General features: G+C 48.8%; 1 protein-coding gene across 1 annotated transcript in view; it reads left to right on the plus strand.

Annotated features, from left to right (window-relative positions):
• The first annotated feature begins 18,114 nt into the window (after nt 1-18,114).
• LFNG (LFNG O-fucosylpeptide 3-beta-N-acetylglucosaminyltransferase) overlaps nt 18,115-20,081 on the plus strand; it is a 29,434-nt gene continuing 27,467 nt past the window's right edge. The window contains exon 1 of the mRNA XM_078664989.1: nt 18,115-18,634. Coding sequence (XP_078521115.1) covers nt 18,314-18,634 — 321 coding nt within the window. The 5' untranslated portion in view covers nt 18,115-18,313. The remainder of the gene's footprint in view (nt 18,635-20,081) is intronic.

A 20,081-nucleotide genomic window follows, 5' to 3' on the forward strand; every position in this document is an offset into this window, starting at 1 on the left:
TCCCAACTGACTCCCTTGCCTCCAGCCGAACCTGTTTCGGCAGCTCCTCGCCCAGTGGCCTAATACGATAGCATCAATGCATAACATGCCACAAACCATTCACTACATTTAGATCATGTTTTCTACACACATACACACCTGTCTTTTTCTGTTTATGGCCGGTTTTATGACTAGGAGGTGCCTTCCTTTATTGGGGTTTCATCGATATCTGATGGGAGTTCCGGGCCTGCCTGGGTAATCTATCACGAATTGGACGTCTAAAAACGGGCTTGCCTACATGACTTCGCTCTTTTGTATTGTTGTGGAAATATGTGTATAGCCATATCGTAAACTCAAGAATTCTTGCTTGCAGCTATTATTTTTGTATATAAGGAGAAGGCTGGTTCTGTAAAAAGGAACAGTCTCCTGAGAACACATGACCCGTGTTTGTCGTGCTTCTAGGACAGCTGTTACTTGGTAGCTACCAATAAAATTCGATCTCTGACTGCGACTAGAAGACTCAGTGTTTCTGTGGTCCGGAACAAGGGAGAACTCAGAGGTCTTCGGGTGTTATCCCCTGGCACCAACGGGTTCCTAAAAACCCGTTACCTCACAAGATCGTATTAATGCTTTTAAATCTAAAATTCCGATTACCAGAAACGAATGTTCAAAGCAAGCCGTCACTTTGTTTTAAGGAAAGGTCCAACTGTTCCATGATTTGTTCCGATATCCGCACATTGTTAATTTAAAACTTGTTTACAGATGGCTTAGAAGAAAGAATGTTGTTCATAGTAAACAGTTGTCTTATTAACATTTGAAACTCTTTCACAGATGTCATTTGCATTTGCCGTTCTAATGGAAGACAATGCTACTTAGATATGTTGACCGTTATAGAAGGGGATATATAAGCTGTGCAACATTAACGAGTTTTTATGATAGTCTTTAAATGGTGCTTCTTTTGTTTGTGAAATAATGCTGCAGGCAGTAACGCTGTTGTAGTTCGCCATCAAACGTAGATTAATTAATTTTCAAATGTCTAAGGCTATAAATACATGCTTGATGCGAGCGATTCTCATTGGGCATCTTGTGAAATACTTTATGAAAGATGCGTTGTAAATATGGTTAAACTCGTGCTGCAAATACTGCCGTGGTAGAATATTTTTTATTAATCATGTAAATAAATGAAAATCATGTAAATAATTGCCAGAAATCTCATTACATTTTGACACTGTTTAGCATGTGCCACCTTCATTTGGCTCGCTTATTTATGTGTTGTCTTTTATTAAAGTTCGCTTTGTCACCTTTATTCAACATTCAAACATGTTTTATATGACGGTTGCGCAGCTCTTCTCCTTGTGATGTGTGAATGTTCCTCGTCCCTGTGATGCGTGCCTCTGGCCTGCAAGACAATTAATTGCACGTTACCCTGGTATGGAAATTGGTGTTAAAAGTAAAAACACAGCACGTTGGTAGCCTAAAGTCCAAGTAGCGTATAATGCAACACAGCAAGAAGCAAAACAAAACTTAAAAGGCAATTGTTTTTTCAAGTGACCCTAGTTCTTGCTAGAAAACGGCGAGTTGAAAGAGCTAACATTTATGTAAAATCAACCTAGTAGATATACACAATTTCTCTCAATGCAATGTGGCCAAGTTACAGAAGGTGTTAACACTCAGCAAAAACTTGACTAATGTGCTTGTGTCCGAATCTTCGCCTCAAGGGAGCACAGAATGGTCATGAGGGGAAGTTATATGTACAATACTGGCCTCATTATTCTCAAAATACCTCTTCCCTTGCCAGGTTTGAAAATGTGCAAAGTGCAATACTGAGCTCTGTGGCTTCCTGCTCTGCTAAGGCTGTAAAAGTCTAGCAAACAACTCAATGTCATAAGAAGCCTCAAACAAATAGAAGGCAACAGCTATTTTTGATTATTAGTTAATACATTAATCACTACATATGTGGTTAACATGACACTTCCTAGGAATATCTGAACATAAAATATACAGATTCTCAATATGTTTTCACAATGGTAAGGCTTTTTACGGTAACATCCAGGTTCTTCTTCATTCTCAGTAGTAGTGCAGGGTATTGACTGCCCAGCTCGGTGCCCCACACTGCGGGCCATGCAGTGAGACCTTCTGTTTAAGGTTCAAATGCTTCTGCAGGAACTGGAGGCTGCTCCGTTCTGGATAACTCATGCTGTTCCCACTCTTGCAAGGGCAGCAGAACCTTTACTCTCACTATTTCCTTGTTTAAAGTAACAACAGAGTACCTGCTTCGACGCTATATGTCAGCCAGATCCCGCTCCTGCATAAGTTCAAGATGCTCACTTTAGCTTTAATATAGAGTGACTGGCTGCGCTCCGTGGAGCTTGAGGATCCCTATTTCCAACAACGAGCAAGGGAGGAAGAAAGAGGTTGGGTACGTTGTGGGCTCCGCCTCCTTTAGAAATGAAGAAAAAACAAAAAGTCCACCCATCATTCATGGAAAAAAACTGTCCTTCCAGTGATTTCTTTAAATTTGTCAAAGAAAATGATTAGTTTTCTTAAAATAAACCTCCCCCCACCAAAAAGTCCCTTGGTGGCATGCTTCATCATAGGGTTCCTCCCACCCGCTGCGGGGCGGGGCGTGCTGCGACCGCCAAAGACGTGGGAGCACTTTTGTGAAGTGATACTATGTGTTATTGTTAGAGTGGAAGAGTCAGAAAAATTGTGTTAAAAATACCTGGCTATGTGGAACCTACACTTTATTAATTCCTGTGGCTGGTATTGTTAAAAAGGGGAGAAGAGAAATGTACACTATGAGGAGTGGTTTCCTCCCTGGTCTACATGTTTCAAGCCTTCCCCTATGCTTTTCTTCAGGACCAAAGTGAGATCCCTTTAACCACTCCTTGTTAACCTAATTGGTCTACCTGATAAATATCAAGGTGGAATGTGCATTTAAAACATGCATAAATACAGTACCTAATCTGTATACTTCCTGTAAGCAATATGTTTGATGCCTACCTAAGGCCGCATGAGTTTATCACGGGAGGGGAGGGGGCGCTTGCAGTCGCACAACCATCAAAGTTCTCTCAACCATTCAATTCCTACTCGTGGCTCCGAGGAATGGTTCACAGCACACCAGTCCTGCTCCTTCTCACAGCGTTAGATTTGGTACTCCTGCCTTGATAGTCCCATCTGTTGCTAACTCAGTCCTGGCGCTCCCGTCTCTATGGCCTTGCACCGATGTTGCTTATTGCCATCTTTAATAGGCTCTCTCCTGGTCACACCATTTCACCAGATCGTGCTAAGTAGTATCATTATCTGCCATTGCCTTTTCTAGTCTCTGTCCCAGGGCCATAGATACTATCACATATAAAAATTAGCCAAGTGTCCCATTGTTTCCTTGACTCTGCAGTGATAGCTGTCTGGATTCTCCTACAAAGCAGCACAGATGTTGTTATACTTAAGGTACACATAGAATAATGAAACAGGAAAAAAAAAAGAAAAACAAGCAGTGGCTCTGTGTTGAGTAATGTAGTCTTTTTAAACCATACTGCTCACGGTTCACAGGATATAAGCAATACACCGTGATACTGGTCCCCCCAGTGATCTGTAGTGGTGCTTAAAGTTTCAGTAAAAAACACTTTTGATTTCTGAATAATAAGTATAAAAGTGTTAAGGTAGCCATGTTGTTCTACTTACATTTCATATGCTTTACTTAATCTTGCATCCATATGAGGGTTTGCTTTTTCCAGGAAGGTACTTTTTTTCCAGGCAGCATATCACTCTTGTGCATAATTTGAATTGAGCCGCATCCAGGTATATGTAACAGCCTAGCAGGGCACAACTGGGTTGTAGCTGAAGGCAGTGTGGGTGTCTCAGTGGGATAGTATGGTGTTAATTGGGGGATGTGGCACTACGCCAGAGCTGCCGAATTTCATTCTGGGGAACCAGGTTCAGCCTTCATTAACAGTCCACCAGACCACTCTCCTGGATTCCTGGAGTGCCTCTGACTTCATTCTGTTTCTTTACTTTTTGTGACTGTTGGTCCTGCGGGGAAACATTTTCAATTTATGTTGTCTTGTTTACTGGGAGCATTGCTTTTATTTTCCTTTAGTGTAATAGGCTGGCTGGTGAAGTGTACTTCCCATAGTGTGCAGTCACTTCAATTTGCCTTTAGGTGACTACCTGACTTGATGGTGGTTTTCTATTTGATTTCATGTAACTCCTTGTCTTGATGAGTGCATTGGTTTTAGTTTGTTTGAGGTAACGGCTTCACATGCTGGTTTCATCACACAGCTGACACCCACCCTGAGAAAGCCAGAGCTGCCCTGTTAGTGGTATCAACACTAGTGCCCTTAGGTTCCTTACAGCTCCTTCACTTGAAGTGGGTTACCACCTACCCATTACTTTTTGTATCCTGCTCGTACCAAGTCAGATCCAGACCCAGACCAGTCCCCACAGTTGCTCCGGATTAAGGGACATTGTCATGTCATCTCAGGTGCGATGTAAAGACTCCCAGTGAGCTGAGGACTCTTTTGGCTCAAGAACCAACTAGCTGGAGACCCTTGTGGTTGTTTAAAGATGTAAGATCAGCCTGTAACTCAGTCTTGAGCTGGGTGGGTGACCTCGATTACAAAGTGGCTGTGCCAGATGTCCCATTATGACCCCTTTTGCCTGTCTCCCCTTCAGACGCACAGGGCATACAACTGGGGGGTGCTCAACCCTGCCAAAAAACTGAGGGGTGACCCTAAGAGCACAGCTGCCATCCAATCAGGGGTGGGATGCTTTGGTGTGCTGGTCTGGTTTCCTGGGTGCATTGGCTCAAGTTTTTTCCCATGTAATTGATTGGGTGTCTTGGTAAGTTGCTTTTATGTGACTGTCTGACTTATGACTGCGCATTCCTTTCAGTGTGCACTTGCTTCAATTTACTTTTTGAGTCACTGTCTAGTTTGCTGGATGTATTGCTTTCATTTTTCTTTCATTAAACTGTTTGACTTGCTTGGTGCTTTTATGTTGGTGCCTGCATGCTGAGGTGTACTCTTCTTCAGTTTAAATGTATGTGACTGGCCTGTTGACTAGCACCCTGCTTTCAAAGTGAAGTTCACAGGTTCACACTTGCTTTAGTTTACTTTTGTATGGTTGACTGCATGCACTGTTTTGCTGGATGCATTGCTTTAAGTTACTACTTGATGCATTGCTTTCAGTTTGCCTTCAAGTAATTGCCTCTCATTTTCCTAATGCTTTGTGAAGGCTGTTTCCCAACTGCTGTGCAACTTCTTCTACTCTTAGAGCTGAGATGAAAGTCTTATAGTCTGAATTCAGCACCTGAGCGTAATAGGACGGAATGTATGAAGCTCTGTGGTTATACTGAATAAGCAGCTACCTATGTTATGCCATCTATTAATGTAATAACTGCACTTTCACAATTGCTTTATTAACCTTACTGCTTTCTCAAATTTGCTTGAAAATGCATGATTTTTCTTCTTTTTTTTCAAAATTTTCTTGGGGGGGGTAATCCCCCCAAACCCCCCTTTTGGGGTTCGGGCTCGCACGCTTCGCGCGCTCGCTACGGTGCTGTATGCAAATCACTTTGCGCCCCACCACTTTCAAATGTCACCCACCGCCCCTGACTGTTAGCTGTGTGAGGGCCAGCATGGTCTATCAAGTACTGTCTGCTGTCCAAGGGCCACGTCTGCACAATATTGTCTGCTGTCTGAGGGCCATCGAGGCCTGCACAGTACTGTCTGAGGGCCACGTCTGTACAGTACTGTCTGCTGATTGAGGGCCACGTCTGCACAGTACTGTCTCCTATGTGAGGACCATCGAGGTTTGCACAGTACTGTGGGGGGGGGGGGGCAGAGATACCTGCAAAGTTTTGTCTGCTGTGTGAGGGCCATTGAGGTCTGCATAGTACTGTCTGCTGTTACAATACTCATGGCACGTGCACAGCACGCTCTGCGATGCGCGGAGCATCAATTACAATAGGCTGAACCATATATTTCTAAAAGACCTGGGCAGCCTGAACAGTACCGGGGGACACACCTCACTTAGGGAGTCAACCTATTTTATATTTCCCACTCTTAGCAGCGCTCGAGTCGGTACCACGCGGGTCCCCCCACTTATTTTACCGGGGGGACGCCGTTCCCCCTGCCAAACAGCTGGACTTTACTCTTTGGCCTCTCTGGGACGAGGAGCTCAGCACCTTTCGTGATGTCACTTCCTGTCGTGGCGTCACTTCCGGTGACAGCGTCCCCCCACTTGTTTTTTTAGGACTTGTGCCCTGACTCTTAGGTTTGGGCCATTTACTTGACAAAACCGAAAGAAGGAAGTAAGCACACACCAAGCATCTGTAAAAAATGAACTTAATTGTACAATAACAGCTATAGGTCAAAAGTTCTTCTAAGCCGAGTTCAAAAGCTGGCCTCACGCGGGACATGTGTGAAAACAGTGACAGTTCCACTAGCACAGCTCTGCATGAATGTCAATGAACCCATAAAAAATAAAGTAGCAGCAATTTATCCACATGTCATGTTGCATATCAGAGAATCCACTATTTATCCGCAGGAAGTCAGATAAAATAGCACAGATCCTGCACGGTTATTTCAGATATCTTGATAAACAGAACGTACTCAGCGCGCTGCAAAGTGCCAGGCAGGCAACTTTTTGTCGCAAGCCAGACAGAAGACGTTAGTCACCATAGCTGTCACGAAAACAGAGAGAGAGAGCAAGATAAGGACAAACAGTTCATGGAAGACAAGAAAGCACGAAAGAAGATGAGAAAAGGAAAGTCGCTGTGCAGAAGGTGTGTGACTAGGAGTGCCTTTGATAATTCAATGTCCGAAGTACTGCCATATACCCAGGAAGTGACGATTGTAAAGATATTTCTCCATTTCATGGAAGGTTTATAAACTATACATTGGCATTGTGCAGAGTACAGACCCTCTACCAAGGCCGGCACACTCCAGACTGATTAAAAGAGCTGTCTTAGGGTGGCACATAGCTGGCTAGAGTCTTAATGTTTACGTTTTGGGTACACTCGAACGTGCATGTTTTAGGCTACCACAGATATGGAGCACTATGTATAATTTTTCTTTCTACAGCTTACATCCTTAGATTGCTTGCTATCTCAGAAAGCCCCCTACCCTATAGTCATAAAACCCTACATGAAAAAACTGTATATGACTTAATTCCACTTGATTCCTTTGGGCTTGATTCCTCTTCTTTCTTTATTCAGAGTGACCCTCTTCTTACCTTTCATTTTCTGCATGCTTTCCATTTCTGAATATAGCCTCCTCTCAGTGCCATGTCTGTCTGCCTCATTCTCTTTTATTATAATTCTGCGAAAGGCTGACATCTAATTTCATAGATCTTACCCTCTCCTGCTTTAAGGCCCTGTCCCTGCAACCTAACGTTACTTAATCTCCGCCAGCCTATCTATCTCACCAGCCCTTAACCTGAAACCACAAAGACCCAATGATCACACCTAACTGGTATCAATGTAATCTACCACAAAGTAACTGGAGTAAACGCATGCCATGTTTTGTTTTCCTTGAGAGCGCACGACTAATCGTAATAACCAACATTTAACCACTGGATTAACCACTAACTTTTGGTTTCAGAGTAGTGTGCTAGTCGCTGTAAAGCTATTTGCCTTGTCTGGGGTAGTAAGCGCTATATAAATGCAATTACAATTACAATAGCCATCTGGACAACTCAGTGGGTTGAGTATGTGCTGCAGAGATGTTTGTGAACCGGCAGCTCAAATTTCCGTGTTTTTGATACTTGTCCAATAGGGTGATTGAGCTGGCTGTTCACAGCATCAATCACTATTCAGGCACCAAGAAGAGAGTTGGTTTCTATTTTCCAGATGATCTGGAGACCGCTGTAAAGGGTAGGAGCACCTCAGCTGCAATAAAAAAAAAGCACAGTAGAAAGCTTCGCCGCTTCTTGGATAAATCTATTAATTAATTTCAAGCGTCATGCACTACAGCAACGCTCATGCCTTACTAGCATGCAGCATATAATTTCCAAGCTCTGGATACTCTGCTGCAGCCTCCAGTGCAGCACTGCTCGGCTGTGCTCACACAGTCTGTAATGCAGTACTTCTCTATTGTGCATCTATTCTCAAGTACACTCTTGATGAGCTATAGGCACGCAAGCAGGGCCGGATAAAGGGGCATTTTACCAAAGAGTAGCGATATTTATCGCTAACTAGGCTTTGCAACGATTTTTTTATCGCTAAGCATCGCCGGAAATTATCACAGAGATAACTTGCTATTAGCAACGTTTATCTCCAAAGCGATAATTTTTCCGGCGATAGCGTGAATATCGCTGAGAATACAGCGATATTCACGCATTAGCGACAAAATGCTCTTAACCATGTTATCCAGTGGTTGTTGACTACCCTGTATAAATTCTGGTGCTTCGTGGGTCACCATTGATAGACACAGCGACCTAGGCTGTGCAGACTACTCGCCTCATTGTACCAACCTGCTGAGCTGACTAATAGCTTTTAAAGCGGCTTTCCGCATTACCTACGTTTGCATCGTGTGTTTTTAAATTGTGATTGTAATTTTATTACGCTTTTGTGCTTTACTTTTCTCGCGCTTAGCGAGTGCTGCCTACCTGCTTCATCACGCTCCAGACCCCGGTCCGCCTCGGCTGAGTCAAGTCAAGTCAAGTCATAAAATTTATATAGCGCACTACATACCCAGAGGGTTTCAAGGCGCTTAGGAAGGGGAGGAGGATTATTTGTCAAATATCCACGTTTTAAGCTGCTTTCTGAACGCTGGGTGATTCTGGGTGAGGCGAAGGTAAGCGGGGAGTGAGTTCCATGTTTTGGCAGCCAGGTATGAGAAGGATCTGCCTCCCATGGTGGTCTTGTTGATGCGAGGTACAGTGGCGAAGGCTTGGTTGGAAGAGCGAAGTTGGCGGGAGGGGGTGTAGAAGGACAGTCGAGAGTTGAGGCAATCTGGTCCGATGTCGTAGAGTGATTTGTGTGCGTGGGTAAGCAGTCGGAAAGTAATCCTTTTATTGACGGGTAGCCAGTGGAGGTCTTTAAGGTGACCAGAGATGTGTTCGTTGCGTGGGATGTCTAGTATGAGCCTGGCTGAGGCGTTTTGGATTCGTTGGAGTTTCTTCTGGAGTTTTGCGGTAGTACCTGCGTAGAGGGTGTTTCCATAGTCCAGTCGGCTCGTGACTAGAGCGTGGGTGACTGTTTTCCTTGTTTCGGTGGGGATCCAGCGAAATGTTTTTCTGAGCATGCGAAGAATGTTAAAGCAGGAAGAGGATACGGCGCTGACTTGTCTGTTCATTGAGAGTGACGAATCCAGGATGACGCCAAGGTTCCGTGCATGGTCTGTCGGGATGGGTGCATTTCCGAGGGCTTCCGGCCACCAGGAGTCGTCCCATGCAGAGGGGGATGTACCTAAGATGAGGACTTCTGTTTTGTCTGAGTTCAGTTTCAGACGGCTTTGTTTCATCCATTCGGCGACTTCTTTCATTCCTTCGTGTAGGTTATTTTTGGCGGTGTTGGGGTCCTTGGTGAGAGATAGTATCAGTTGAGTGTCATCCGCGTAAGAGATGATGTTGAGGTTGTGTTGGCGGGCGATAGCCGCGAGGGGGCTCATGTAAACGTTGAAGAGGGTGGGACTGAGTGAGGATCCTTGTGGTACGCCGCAGATGATTTCAGAGGCCTCGGACTTGAATGGTGGGAGGCGTACTCTCTGGGTTCTTCCGGTGAGGAACGAGGTGATCCATTCCAGTGCCTTTCCTTGGATTCCGATGTTTCTGAGGCGTTGTAACAGGGTGCTGTGGCAGACTGTGTCGAAGGCTGCAGAGAGGTCGAGGAGGATGAGGGCGACTGTGTCTCCATTGTCCAGTAGAGTTCGAATGTCGTCTGTTGCTGCGATGAGGGCGGTCTCAGTGCTGTGTTTGGTTCGGAAGCCAGATTGTGAGGGGTCGAGTGATTTGTTGGCTTCGAGGAAGGCGGCGAGCTGGTTGTTGACAGCTTTCTCGATGACTTTGGCCGGGAATGGAAGAAGCGAGATGGGGCGGTAGTTTTTGAGTTCGGTGGGGTCTGCTGTCGGTTTTTTCAGAAGGGCGGTGAGTTCAGCGTGTTTCCAGTCTTCTGGGAAGGTAGCGGAGTTGAAGGAGCAGTTGATGACGTCTCGGAGGTGCGGAGCTATGACGGAGTCTGCTTTGTTGAAGATGTGGTGAGGGCATGGGTCTGTGGGGGATCCAGAGTGGATGGAATTCATCAGGCGGATGGTGTCCTCAGTGGAGATTGGGTTCCAGGCGTTAAGGGTGTTAACGGGGGGAAGATGGTCAGCTGATGGTAGGGTGGGTTGGCTTCCGGGTTGGTTGTCAAAGCTGTTGTGGATGTCAGCAATCTTGTTGTGGAAAAAAGAGGCTAGGGAATCGCAGAGGGTTTGAGAGGGGGTGATGTCGTTGGAGTTGGCCGAGGGGTTGGAAAATTCCTTGACGATGTTGAAAAGTTCCTTGCTATTGTGGGCGTTGTTGTCAAGTCGATCCTTGAATGCTGTTTTCTTGGCTTTTCGGATCAGTTGGTGGTGAGTACGGATGGCGCTTTTGAAGGCGTCCTTGGTGCTGGTGGATGGGTCTTTTTTCCAGGCCTTTTCAAGGGATCGGCACAGTTTCTTGGACTTCTTGAGGTCATCGTTGAACCATGAGGCCTTCTTGATGCCAAGTTTGTGTTGACGTTTTTTCAGTGGTGCTAAGGTGTCGGCGGTGTTGGATAACCAAAGGGTGAGGTTGGAGGCGGCTTCGTTGGTGTTAGAAGAGAGGGCTGGGGAGGTTTGAAGGAGTGATGTGGAGATCTGCTCCGTGGTGATTTTGTTCCAGTTTCTTTGTAGAGTAGGTTGGAGGAGGATGATGGGTTTCGGCTTGTTGTAGGTGAAGTGAACGCAGCTGTGGTCAGTCCAGAGGAGATCCGTAGTGTGTCTGAAGGAGACATGGTTGCTGGAGGTGAAGATGGGGTCGAGTGTGTGACCTGCGATGTGGGTGGGGGAAGTGACTAGTTGTTTAAGTCCGAGGTTGGCGAGGTTGTCTAAGAGGGTGGCGGTGTTGCGGTCGTTGATCTTCTCAAGGTGGAAGTTGAGGTCTCCCAGGAGGATGTAGTCTTTGGAGGGGAGCGCGTGTGGGGTGATGAAGTCCGTGATGTCTTCACTGAATTTTGCGCGGGGTCCTGGTGGTCTGTAGAGGAGGGTGCCTCTGAGTGTGGTCTTGGGGTCGATGTGGATCTGGAAGTGGAGGTGTTCAGAGTTGGCGAGGTTGGCGTCAGAGCTGGTTGAGATGCGGATTGATTTCTTATGGACGATAGCGATTCCTCCTCCTGTGTGGTCAGTGCGGTCCTTGCGTGTGATCTTATAGTCATCAGGGATAGCGATGGCGATGTCAGGGGCGGAGGAAGCGTTCTCCGCACAAGCGGCTGAGTGCCGCTTGTGCGGAGGGTCGCCTGCAGAGCGCCATTGACCCGCCTCATTTCCCCACTTCCGCCCTGCCTTACACAGTGCAGGTCAGCGGGCTAGTGGTTGTTGACTACCCTGTATAAATTCTGGTGCTTCGTGGGTCACCATTGATAGACACAGCGACCTAGGCTGTGCAGACTACTCGCCTCATTGTACCAACCTGCTGAGCTGACTAATAGCTTTTAAAGCGGCTTTCCACATTACCTACGTTTGCATCGTGTGTTTTTATATTGTGATTGTAATTTTATTATGCTTTTGTGCTTTACTTTTCTCGCGCTTAGCGAGTGCTGCCTACCTGCTTCATCACGCTCCAGACCCCGGTCCGCCTCGGCTGAGTGCCGCTTGTGCGGAGGGTCGCCTGCAGAGCGCCATTGACCCGCCTCATTTCCCCACTTCCGCCCTGCCTTACACAGTGCAGGTCAGCGGGCTAGTGGTTAAACGCCCCCCCCACATAAAATGCCGGAATGGCGGAAGCGCAGCGGACGAGCGCAGCGGGAGTGCCGACGTCGCGCCGAAGTCAAGCCAAAGTCCTGCCCGTCTGCGCCCGTCTGCGCCCGTCTGCGCCCGTCTGCGCCCAGCGGTCGCCCACCCTGCCCCCACGCTCCGCTACTCTTCAGCGGACCTATGCTCTCTACAACACCCGGTTCCGCTGCCCCCTGAGGCCGTCAGGAGGGCTCAAGATTGCAGTATTTCTAACTTCCCCTGTACGGCGCTCCCTTCCTCGCCTGATCCCGTTCCTCCTCCCGTCCCCTCTGACTCCCTGTCCCCCACTCCCACTATCGCTACCCTTAAGATCCTTTACCTCAATACGCGCTCCATGGTAAAACATCAACTCGAGATCTTCCATCTATTAGATGACACTAAGGCAGACATTCTCTTCCTGTCAGAGACCTGGCTGACGGAAGACTCTGTACCCGACATTCTAGCCGCTCTTCCTAACGGATACTATATCCTGCATGTTAATCGGCCCGGCGGGCAAGTTGGCGGCGGGGTCTCAGCCATCATCCGCAAAGAACACGCCTTTTCCATGCTAGACTGCACCCCTATCCCTCACTCTCAAACCCTTGCCATTCTGCTTCGTTCACCCTCCACTTCCCTTGTCTGTGTTCTCATGTACAGCCCCCCCACTTATATGCCCTCCTTTGCTCTTTCAGTTGGGGAACTCCTTTCTCAGCTTCTTATAAACCACTCCAGAATTCTTTTTCTGGGTGATTTTAATTACTGGCCTACAGATCCCCAAGAGAGCCGATTGTCAGAACTGTTTACGGAAACTCTTACCAGCCTGAATTATCAGCAGTTGATCTTTACTCCCACTCACTGTAAGGGCCATATACTTGACCAGGTCTGGCTTGCTAATCTTGACTCTTCGCCTCCCCTGGTCACTCCTTGTACCTGGTCCGACCATTATCTTGTTTCCTTTTCTGTTAACCTGCCCAGTTTTCACCGTCCTCTGCGCCCTGCTGGCATTATGGCCCGTAACTGGAAAAATGCCAATATGACTACTCTCCATTCGCTCCTGGCAGCCTCAACCCCTTCTGCTCTTGAATCTGTTTCCCTCCAAGCTTCTACTCTTGAGCTCTGGCTGAAGGCAGCTGCCGATGTTGTAGCCCCTTTAAAATCCATTAAAACCTCTCGCCCCCACGACGCTCAGCGATGGTTCTCGGACCAGCTCAAACTCGATAAGCTGGCCCTTCGCCAGGCTGAACGTCGCTGGCGCCAGAAGTACGACCCTGCACTCAAGACTGAATTCACTACTCTACTAAATAAATACAAATCTTCTATTCTTGAAGCCAAGACTTCCTACTTTTCATGCCGGATCCTGGAGTCGGCTTCAAAAGCTAAGGACATCTTTTCTATCGTCAATGAGCTCTCCCTCCCTGACCGTATCACCCTCCCGCCTGCTCCCACCCAGGCTCTGTGTGATGAGCTCAATTTCTTTTTCCTAGACAAGATTTCCACAATCAAAAACAACATTCCCCCGCCCTCTCCCTCCAATTCTTTCCCTCTCCCTTCTGAAAATGCCCAGAACTTCTATACCTTCCCTCCTATTTCTATCACGGAATTTCATAGTCTCCTCCACAAAGTTAGCTCTGGCTCCCCCAGGGACTGCTGCCCCCCTCACATCTTTAAAGAAATTTTTAGGCTCTGCCCTGATCCTGCCCTGGCCCTTCTCAACTCTTCGTTGACATCAGGGGTTGTCCCTGAGGCTTTTAAGCAGGCCATTGTGTTACCCATCCTGAAGAAGCCTAGCGCAGACCCTCTTGTGATGAGTAACTACCGACCCATCTCTCTCCTCCCCTTTCTGGGAAAGATCTTGGAGACATATGTAACCAAGTGCCTCAGCTCCTTTGTGGAAACTTCCTCCTTCTTGGACCCTCATCAGGCTGGCTTTCGCCCACTACATTCCACAGAGATGGTGATTGCTGCAGTGATGGACACTCTTAGAACCGGCGCCGACAACAACATCCCCCAGGCTCTTGTCTTGTTAGATCTGTCGGCGGCTTTTGACACGGTCGATCACACCATCTTGATCGACCGTGTCAACAACGCCGGGATCCGCGGGATCGCCCTTGAGTGGGTTCGCTCCTTCTTACACGGCCGCTCCCAGGCTGTCCACCTCTCTACTTTCTCCGCCCCTTTCTCCCCCCTCACCTGTGGTGTTCCCCAAGGTTCAGCCCTCTCCCCGCTCCTTTTCAACTTATATATGCAACCACTTCTGGCATCCCTTCGTCACTCCCCAGCCACCATATACAACTATGCAGATGACCTGCAACTGATTTTTCCCCTGGACACTTCCCCTATCTCCCGTCTTAACATCCAAACCATAATGCTACGTATTTCTGACTGGATGGCTCATAGCCAACTTAAGTTGAATCCGTCCAAAACGGAACTCGTCCTGGTGGGCGGCTCCACCAACCCCTGGAATGACAATTTTTGGCCATCTTCTCTTGGCGCCCCTCCTCGTCCAGTCAGTACTGTGAAAAGTCTAGGAGTGATCATCTCGGAGGATCTATCTATGAAACCTCAGATCTCTGCAGTTACATCATCCTGCTTCTTCCAGCTGCGCAGGATTCGCAAGATCTGCAGATTCTTAACCAGAGAGGCACTCATTCTTACCATCTTGGCCTTGGTCATTTCCAGGGTTGACTTTTCTAACATCCTGTATGTGGGGATTCCCGCCTACCAGCTTCAAAAACTTCAGCTAATCCAGAACCAGGCTGCTCGCCTGGTGTTTCGTCAACCTAAACATCAGCATGTCTCCCCTCTTCTGAAGAGCCTTCATTGGCTCCCTGTGGCCAAACGGTGCTCCTTTAAACTCGGTTGCACCGTATTCAAGTCCCTTCACAACCACGCCCCCGAGTTCATTTCCTCCAAACTCAGGCGATATCTCCCATCCCGCTACCTTCGATCCTCTGCCGACAATCTTCTCTGCATTCCATCCATTCGCCGAAAAAAACACGGTGGCCTCCGGCTTTCCTTTTTAGGCCCCACTTTTTGGAATTCCCTCCCTGTGTCCTTTCGTCACTGCCCTTCTTATGATTTGTTCCGAAAAACCCTGAAAACTCACCTTTTTAAGTTGGCCTTTGAGTAGTGCTCCCTGCCTCAGTTGTTATGTCTGTTATGAGCGCCAAGAAACCGTCTCGGTGTACGTGCGCGGTACAAATTTTTTAACAAAAAAACAATAACAATCCACCTCGCATTGGATAACATGGCTAAGAACAGGTCTGAGCAGGCATTAGTTTTTGGCGATAGCGGGAATATTTCCATCGCTACGCCCGCCTTGCTAATAGGCGATAGCGATGTTATCGACTGCTTTCAGTCAGTAACGGGTTGGGTACGCCCACTTTGCATGTCATTAGCGATAAACATCGCTGACATGCAAAGCGGGCCCCAAACCGCTCGCTATCGCCTAAAAGCTGTCGCTAACATCAGTTAGCGACAGCTTGCTAATGGGGCGATAGAATTGTCGCCGCTTAGCTGCCAAAAAACGGCCGCTAAATCGGCGATAATTGTCTATCCCCCCCCTTGGTAATATGCCTCTAAGACCTTTAGAAACCCTAAGCACTTAAAAGATTTGTATGCCTGCATATATATCAAATTCAAAATATAAACAATAATAAACCCTAAAATAAAATGTTATTTTTCGAAAAGAAACAAAACTTACAGTGAGATGGAAAATAATGTTTATTTTTGTACACTTCCACTATATCTATAGGTTCAGCTGCAGCTTTTTTAGTTTTGCACCATATGGCCCATGGCAAATCTGGTAATAGAATATGTCAGTGTTGCCCCCCTCCCGTGATGCCCTAAGCATGTGCTTATTTTGCTTAATAGTTAATCCAGCCCTGCACACAAGTCTTGCAGCCTTACCCTACTACACCACTTTCAAACACAGTACGCAGCACTTCAGGACTGTACGCACACATCAGTCTGTGGCGGTGCTGAGCTATGTTCAGAACCGTGCCTGGTAGTGTATCTGTAATAGCGCCGCCGTTCCAGTATGTCTGCAGTGCAAGTACCTGGTTTGATGAAATGTGGGTTTGAGCTATTCAGTACTGTAGACACCCTGCCCGCAGAGCAGCCTTGTTGCATTATGTGCGTGCAGTCAGACTGTTGTGCGGACTGCGGATAGTGCTGTGTGTTCACGCAGCTGTCGATTCAGTCCTGCAGTTGGGACGTAACGCAGGCCCCTGATCGCAGGGGGGGCGTGGAGGGGAGGGGCAAATCCTACAGAGAGGCTCCCTTTCGCCAAGGCAAATTCATATCTGTGAGATGTGGGAGGCTCAAGGGGGCTTCTTCACATTCTGTAAGGGTGGGGGGGGGGCAATCATTTTACATAACAGCACTGCTCTGCAGTGCTATGAGTACATAGGCTGCCCCAGTACAGAACAGAAGTATCATGCAGGAATACCCAGCACTGCTTGACTGTGCACAAACTGCCTGGGTGCAGGCCTGCATTATATGCATACACATGTGGCATAGAATATCCAATGCGACACGAATCTCTTATAGATGCACACGCTACAATACAGAATATGGATTAAAGAAGCTAAAGAATTTTTTTATGGTACCATTTAATATTTTGGGGACACTGACCTAGATGGGATAATGCAAATGCCGAAAGGCGCGGTAGTTCTTTCCCCCAAAAGTATGCACTGCCACATGAGCATTGGAAATGGTTCAACCCAGGAGTGTCGCTCTGGTATATCGTAGTGTCCCTGCAAAATATATCCACAGCAAGCAATTTACTCAGCGCTTCGCTATTGCACTGAGCACCCCACTGGATGCAATGTGCACAAACAAGCAATAACCTACCAAGGGTGCCATGGCCTGGGTAAAAGCATGGCAAATGCACCCTCCCCCTCCAAACCTCTTACTGCGGAACGGCTAATAAATACAACTAGAAACATACTTCAGTGGGCTTCTGTGCAACGGTGCCCCTGCTGCACAATTGGTAGCCTCTGCAAACAGCTACTCAATCTGCAAAGAAGCGGTGCATCGATAAGTAGTCTGGAGACATGTGCCCCCCTACAGCACCATCCATGTATCATGCGCCCCTACAGCACCATCCATACATCAGGCACCCCTACAGCACAATCCATGTATCATGCACCCCCACCAGGCGGGCAACTAGAGCCAAATTCCGGGGGGGGGGGGGCTGAAAAATATTGGGGGGGGGCTAATTCTTCCAACCACAGACAGAGTGGTTGTAAGAATGGGTGAGTACAACAAAAGCCTCATTTACAATTAATGGTCTTTTAAAGACCTGTTAAGTACTCGGGTGCGGCTGCAATTAGATGTTCGCCAGCCCATGAAGACGTGATCAGCCCGGGCTGAAACACACGAGGGGGGGGGGGGTCTTAAGCCCCAAGAGCCCAATGGGTGTTGCGCGCCTGACCCCCAAAGCACTAGCCATACATCATGCACCCCTACAGCACCATCCATGCACCCCTACAGCACCATCCATACATCATGCACCCCTACAGCACCATCCATACATCATGCACCCCCACAGCACCATCCATACATCATGCACCCCTACAGCACCATCCATGCACCATCCATACATCATGCACCCCTACAGCACCATCCATGCATTATGCACCCCTACAGCACCATCCATGCACCCCTACAGCACCATCCATACATCATGCACCCCTACAGCACCATCCATACATACATCATGCAGCGATGCACTCCTGAAGTATGTGCATATAACTTGTACTTCGGTCTATGCTATATCACACGTACAGCCTGCCCTGCAGTCCTGGTGAACTGTCCCCACCCACCCACGCCTTGTGCGCGGCTCCCGCGCTCTTCTCCCGGGCTGTCAGAAGCCGCCCGCAGGGCACGGCCGGGGCTCGCCAGGAATCCTCCTCTCTGCCCCCCGCAGAGCAGCCTGGCACGTGTGACAAGTAAACGGAAGGCCTATGGCAGACCGGAGCCACGCCCACTGTCGCGCTCTCCAACTCCGCCTACAAATGGTCAGCCTTCACCGTAACCACGCCCCTTGACAGCAGTGTAAAGCAACCAGAAACGCCCACAAGACAGTCCGGCGCGAAGCCCCGCCCATTAGACCTCGTGCTCATTATTTAGCATATGCCGGTGCGGTGGGCGCGGTTTGCGCGTGGGGGGCGTGGTCTCTCTCAGGGGAGGTTTTATAATGCCCGGCTGCCAGCAGAGAGTGGCACTGCCGTTGAGCGCACTGAGAGGAAGGTGACAGTTGGGTGAAGGGTCACAGTGGACGTTAAGGTGAAAGGTCAGAGCACTAGGAGCCAATCAAGGGCCGGGATTGGAGGATCTCCGCTGCCATCCCCGTACAGGACCCGCCAGCCTCCGAGCCCCTCCACCGCCGACCCATGGCCTCCTGCGGCCGCGGGCTGCTGCTCGCCCTCCTGGGCTCGCTGCTCCTCTGCGCCCTGGTCGTCCTCATGGTGGAGCACCGGCGGCGGAGCTTCGCGGCCCCGCAGGCGGCCCCGCCGCAGACCTTCTCGGCGTACATCAGCACCCTGCGGCGCGTCCGGCGGGACGTGGAGCCCGCGGCCCCCGAGAGCCCCCGGCCCGTCCTGGAGGAGATCGGACCGCAGGACGTGTTCATCGCCGTCAAGACCACCAGCAAGTTCCACCGCTCCCGGCTGGACCTGCTCATGGAGACCTGGGTGTCCCGCAGCAAGGAGCAGGTGAGGGGGGTCCCTGCGAGCAGGTGTATGGGGTGGGCAGTGGGGTCAAGTATGTTGGAAAAGTGGATCGCACCTACCGTGATTACCTAGGGTCACTCTTAATGTATTCCACAGCATCTGTCATTTTGCCCGCTTTCTGCTTTTTCATGTTCCTCTTCCACTTTTTGCAAATGTATTGGTTACTGATGACCGTTTTGTTCTCTTTTCCCTCAAAATGTTCCCGCGTCCCTGCAAAAAGCCCTTAGCGAAATTGGCCACGTGCAGTGTCAGTGGCATATGGGTAGTGGGGGCGCCAGGGGCCGAGGGTTTGCAGTGGTGGGAAGGAGTGCAATGGTTGTGAAAGTGGACACCAGAAGTGTAATGTAACGGGACATGTGGAACTTGACTCAGTGGAGCGGTTGGTAAGGGGGATAAAGGTGGGCACGGAGCAGGGTTAATATGCATGTCAGTGTAGGCATGCACCATGATGAAGATGCCGGTGACAGTGGGTCAGGGGGTAAACTGTGGCTTTCCAAAATAGGCGTGTGTCGGTCGCGTGCAGCGCACCAGTGTGAAATGCAGAAGTTACTTAGCATGGGGCACTCCTTCCCAATAGCACTTTCGCCCTCCCCGTTGCCGCGCACGCCGGAGGTGTTTTGAGTGACACTTGTGCACCATGGCGTCTTGGTGTGACTGCTTCACACTCCATCCTCCGCTTGTCGTGTTGGGGGTGAACAAGTTAGACTTCCGTTTGTGTGAAGTGTGCAGTTCTCCCAGGCAAGTGACGACTTGCAGCACCCTCCAGCGTGAGCTTCTGGGCGCTATGCAAAGCGAATAGCCGACAGCGGGGCTCCTTTACCTATGAGTGTGTCATGCTGGAATATAGAAAACACCCAGCATTGAGGTGGCAGCGAATGACACGCTTGCACGACTGTCACCATTGCCACCTCCCACCCTTAACCAATACGCACCAGAATAACTTATACTATATCAGGAAAGGCCATTTGGAAAGTTGTTCTTTTGACGGGGCTGGTTGCATGGTGAATGTGGGTGGAGTGGGGGGTGGTGGTAGAACTGTCCACGACCCCGTGTCTGTAGATGACTGTGGGAGAGTCTGCTCCCAGTGCATGTCTGGGGTCTTCGCTTCCCACCCTCTCACCACAAGACGCCACCTCAGAAACCCCCACTCGCCTCGGGACCGGCGGCGAGTCCTCATTTCCTCCGCAGTGTGTGGCTTTTGTTGAATCATCCGAATTGCTGCGCTCTTGAAATATAATCTTTTACACACACAACCCCTGCCCGTGGCTAGCGTTTTCCGCACTTCAAAGCGGGTGCCTACCAGAGAGATGGGCCCCGCTGTTGCCATTGAAGCGCCGGGGGTGGGGGAGGAGGGGGGCCAGCTAACGTGAAACACAAGTTGCCCATTTCTTTCTGCAGTGGTCCAGTCCCTATGGGTAGAGGCTATCCT

The sequence above is a fragment of the Lissotriton helveticus genome, chromosome 10 (genome assembly GCF_964261635.1).
Source record: "Lissotriton helveticus chromosome 10, aLisHel1.1, whole genome shotgun sequence".
Lineage (NCBI taxonomy): Eukaryota > Metazoa > Chordata > Amphibia > Caudata > Salamandridae > Lissotriton > Lissotriton helveticus.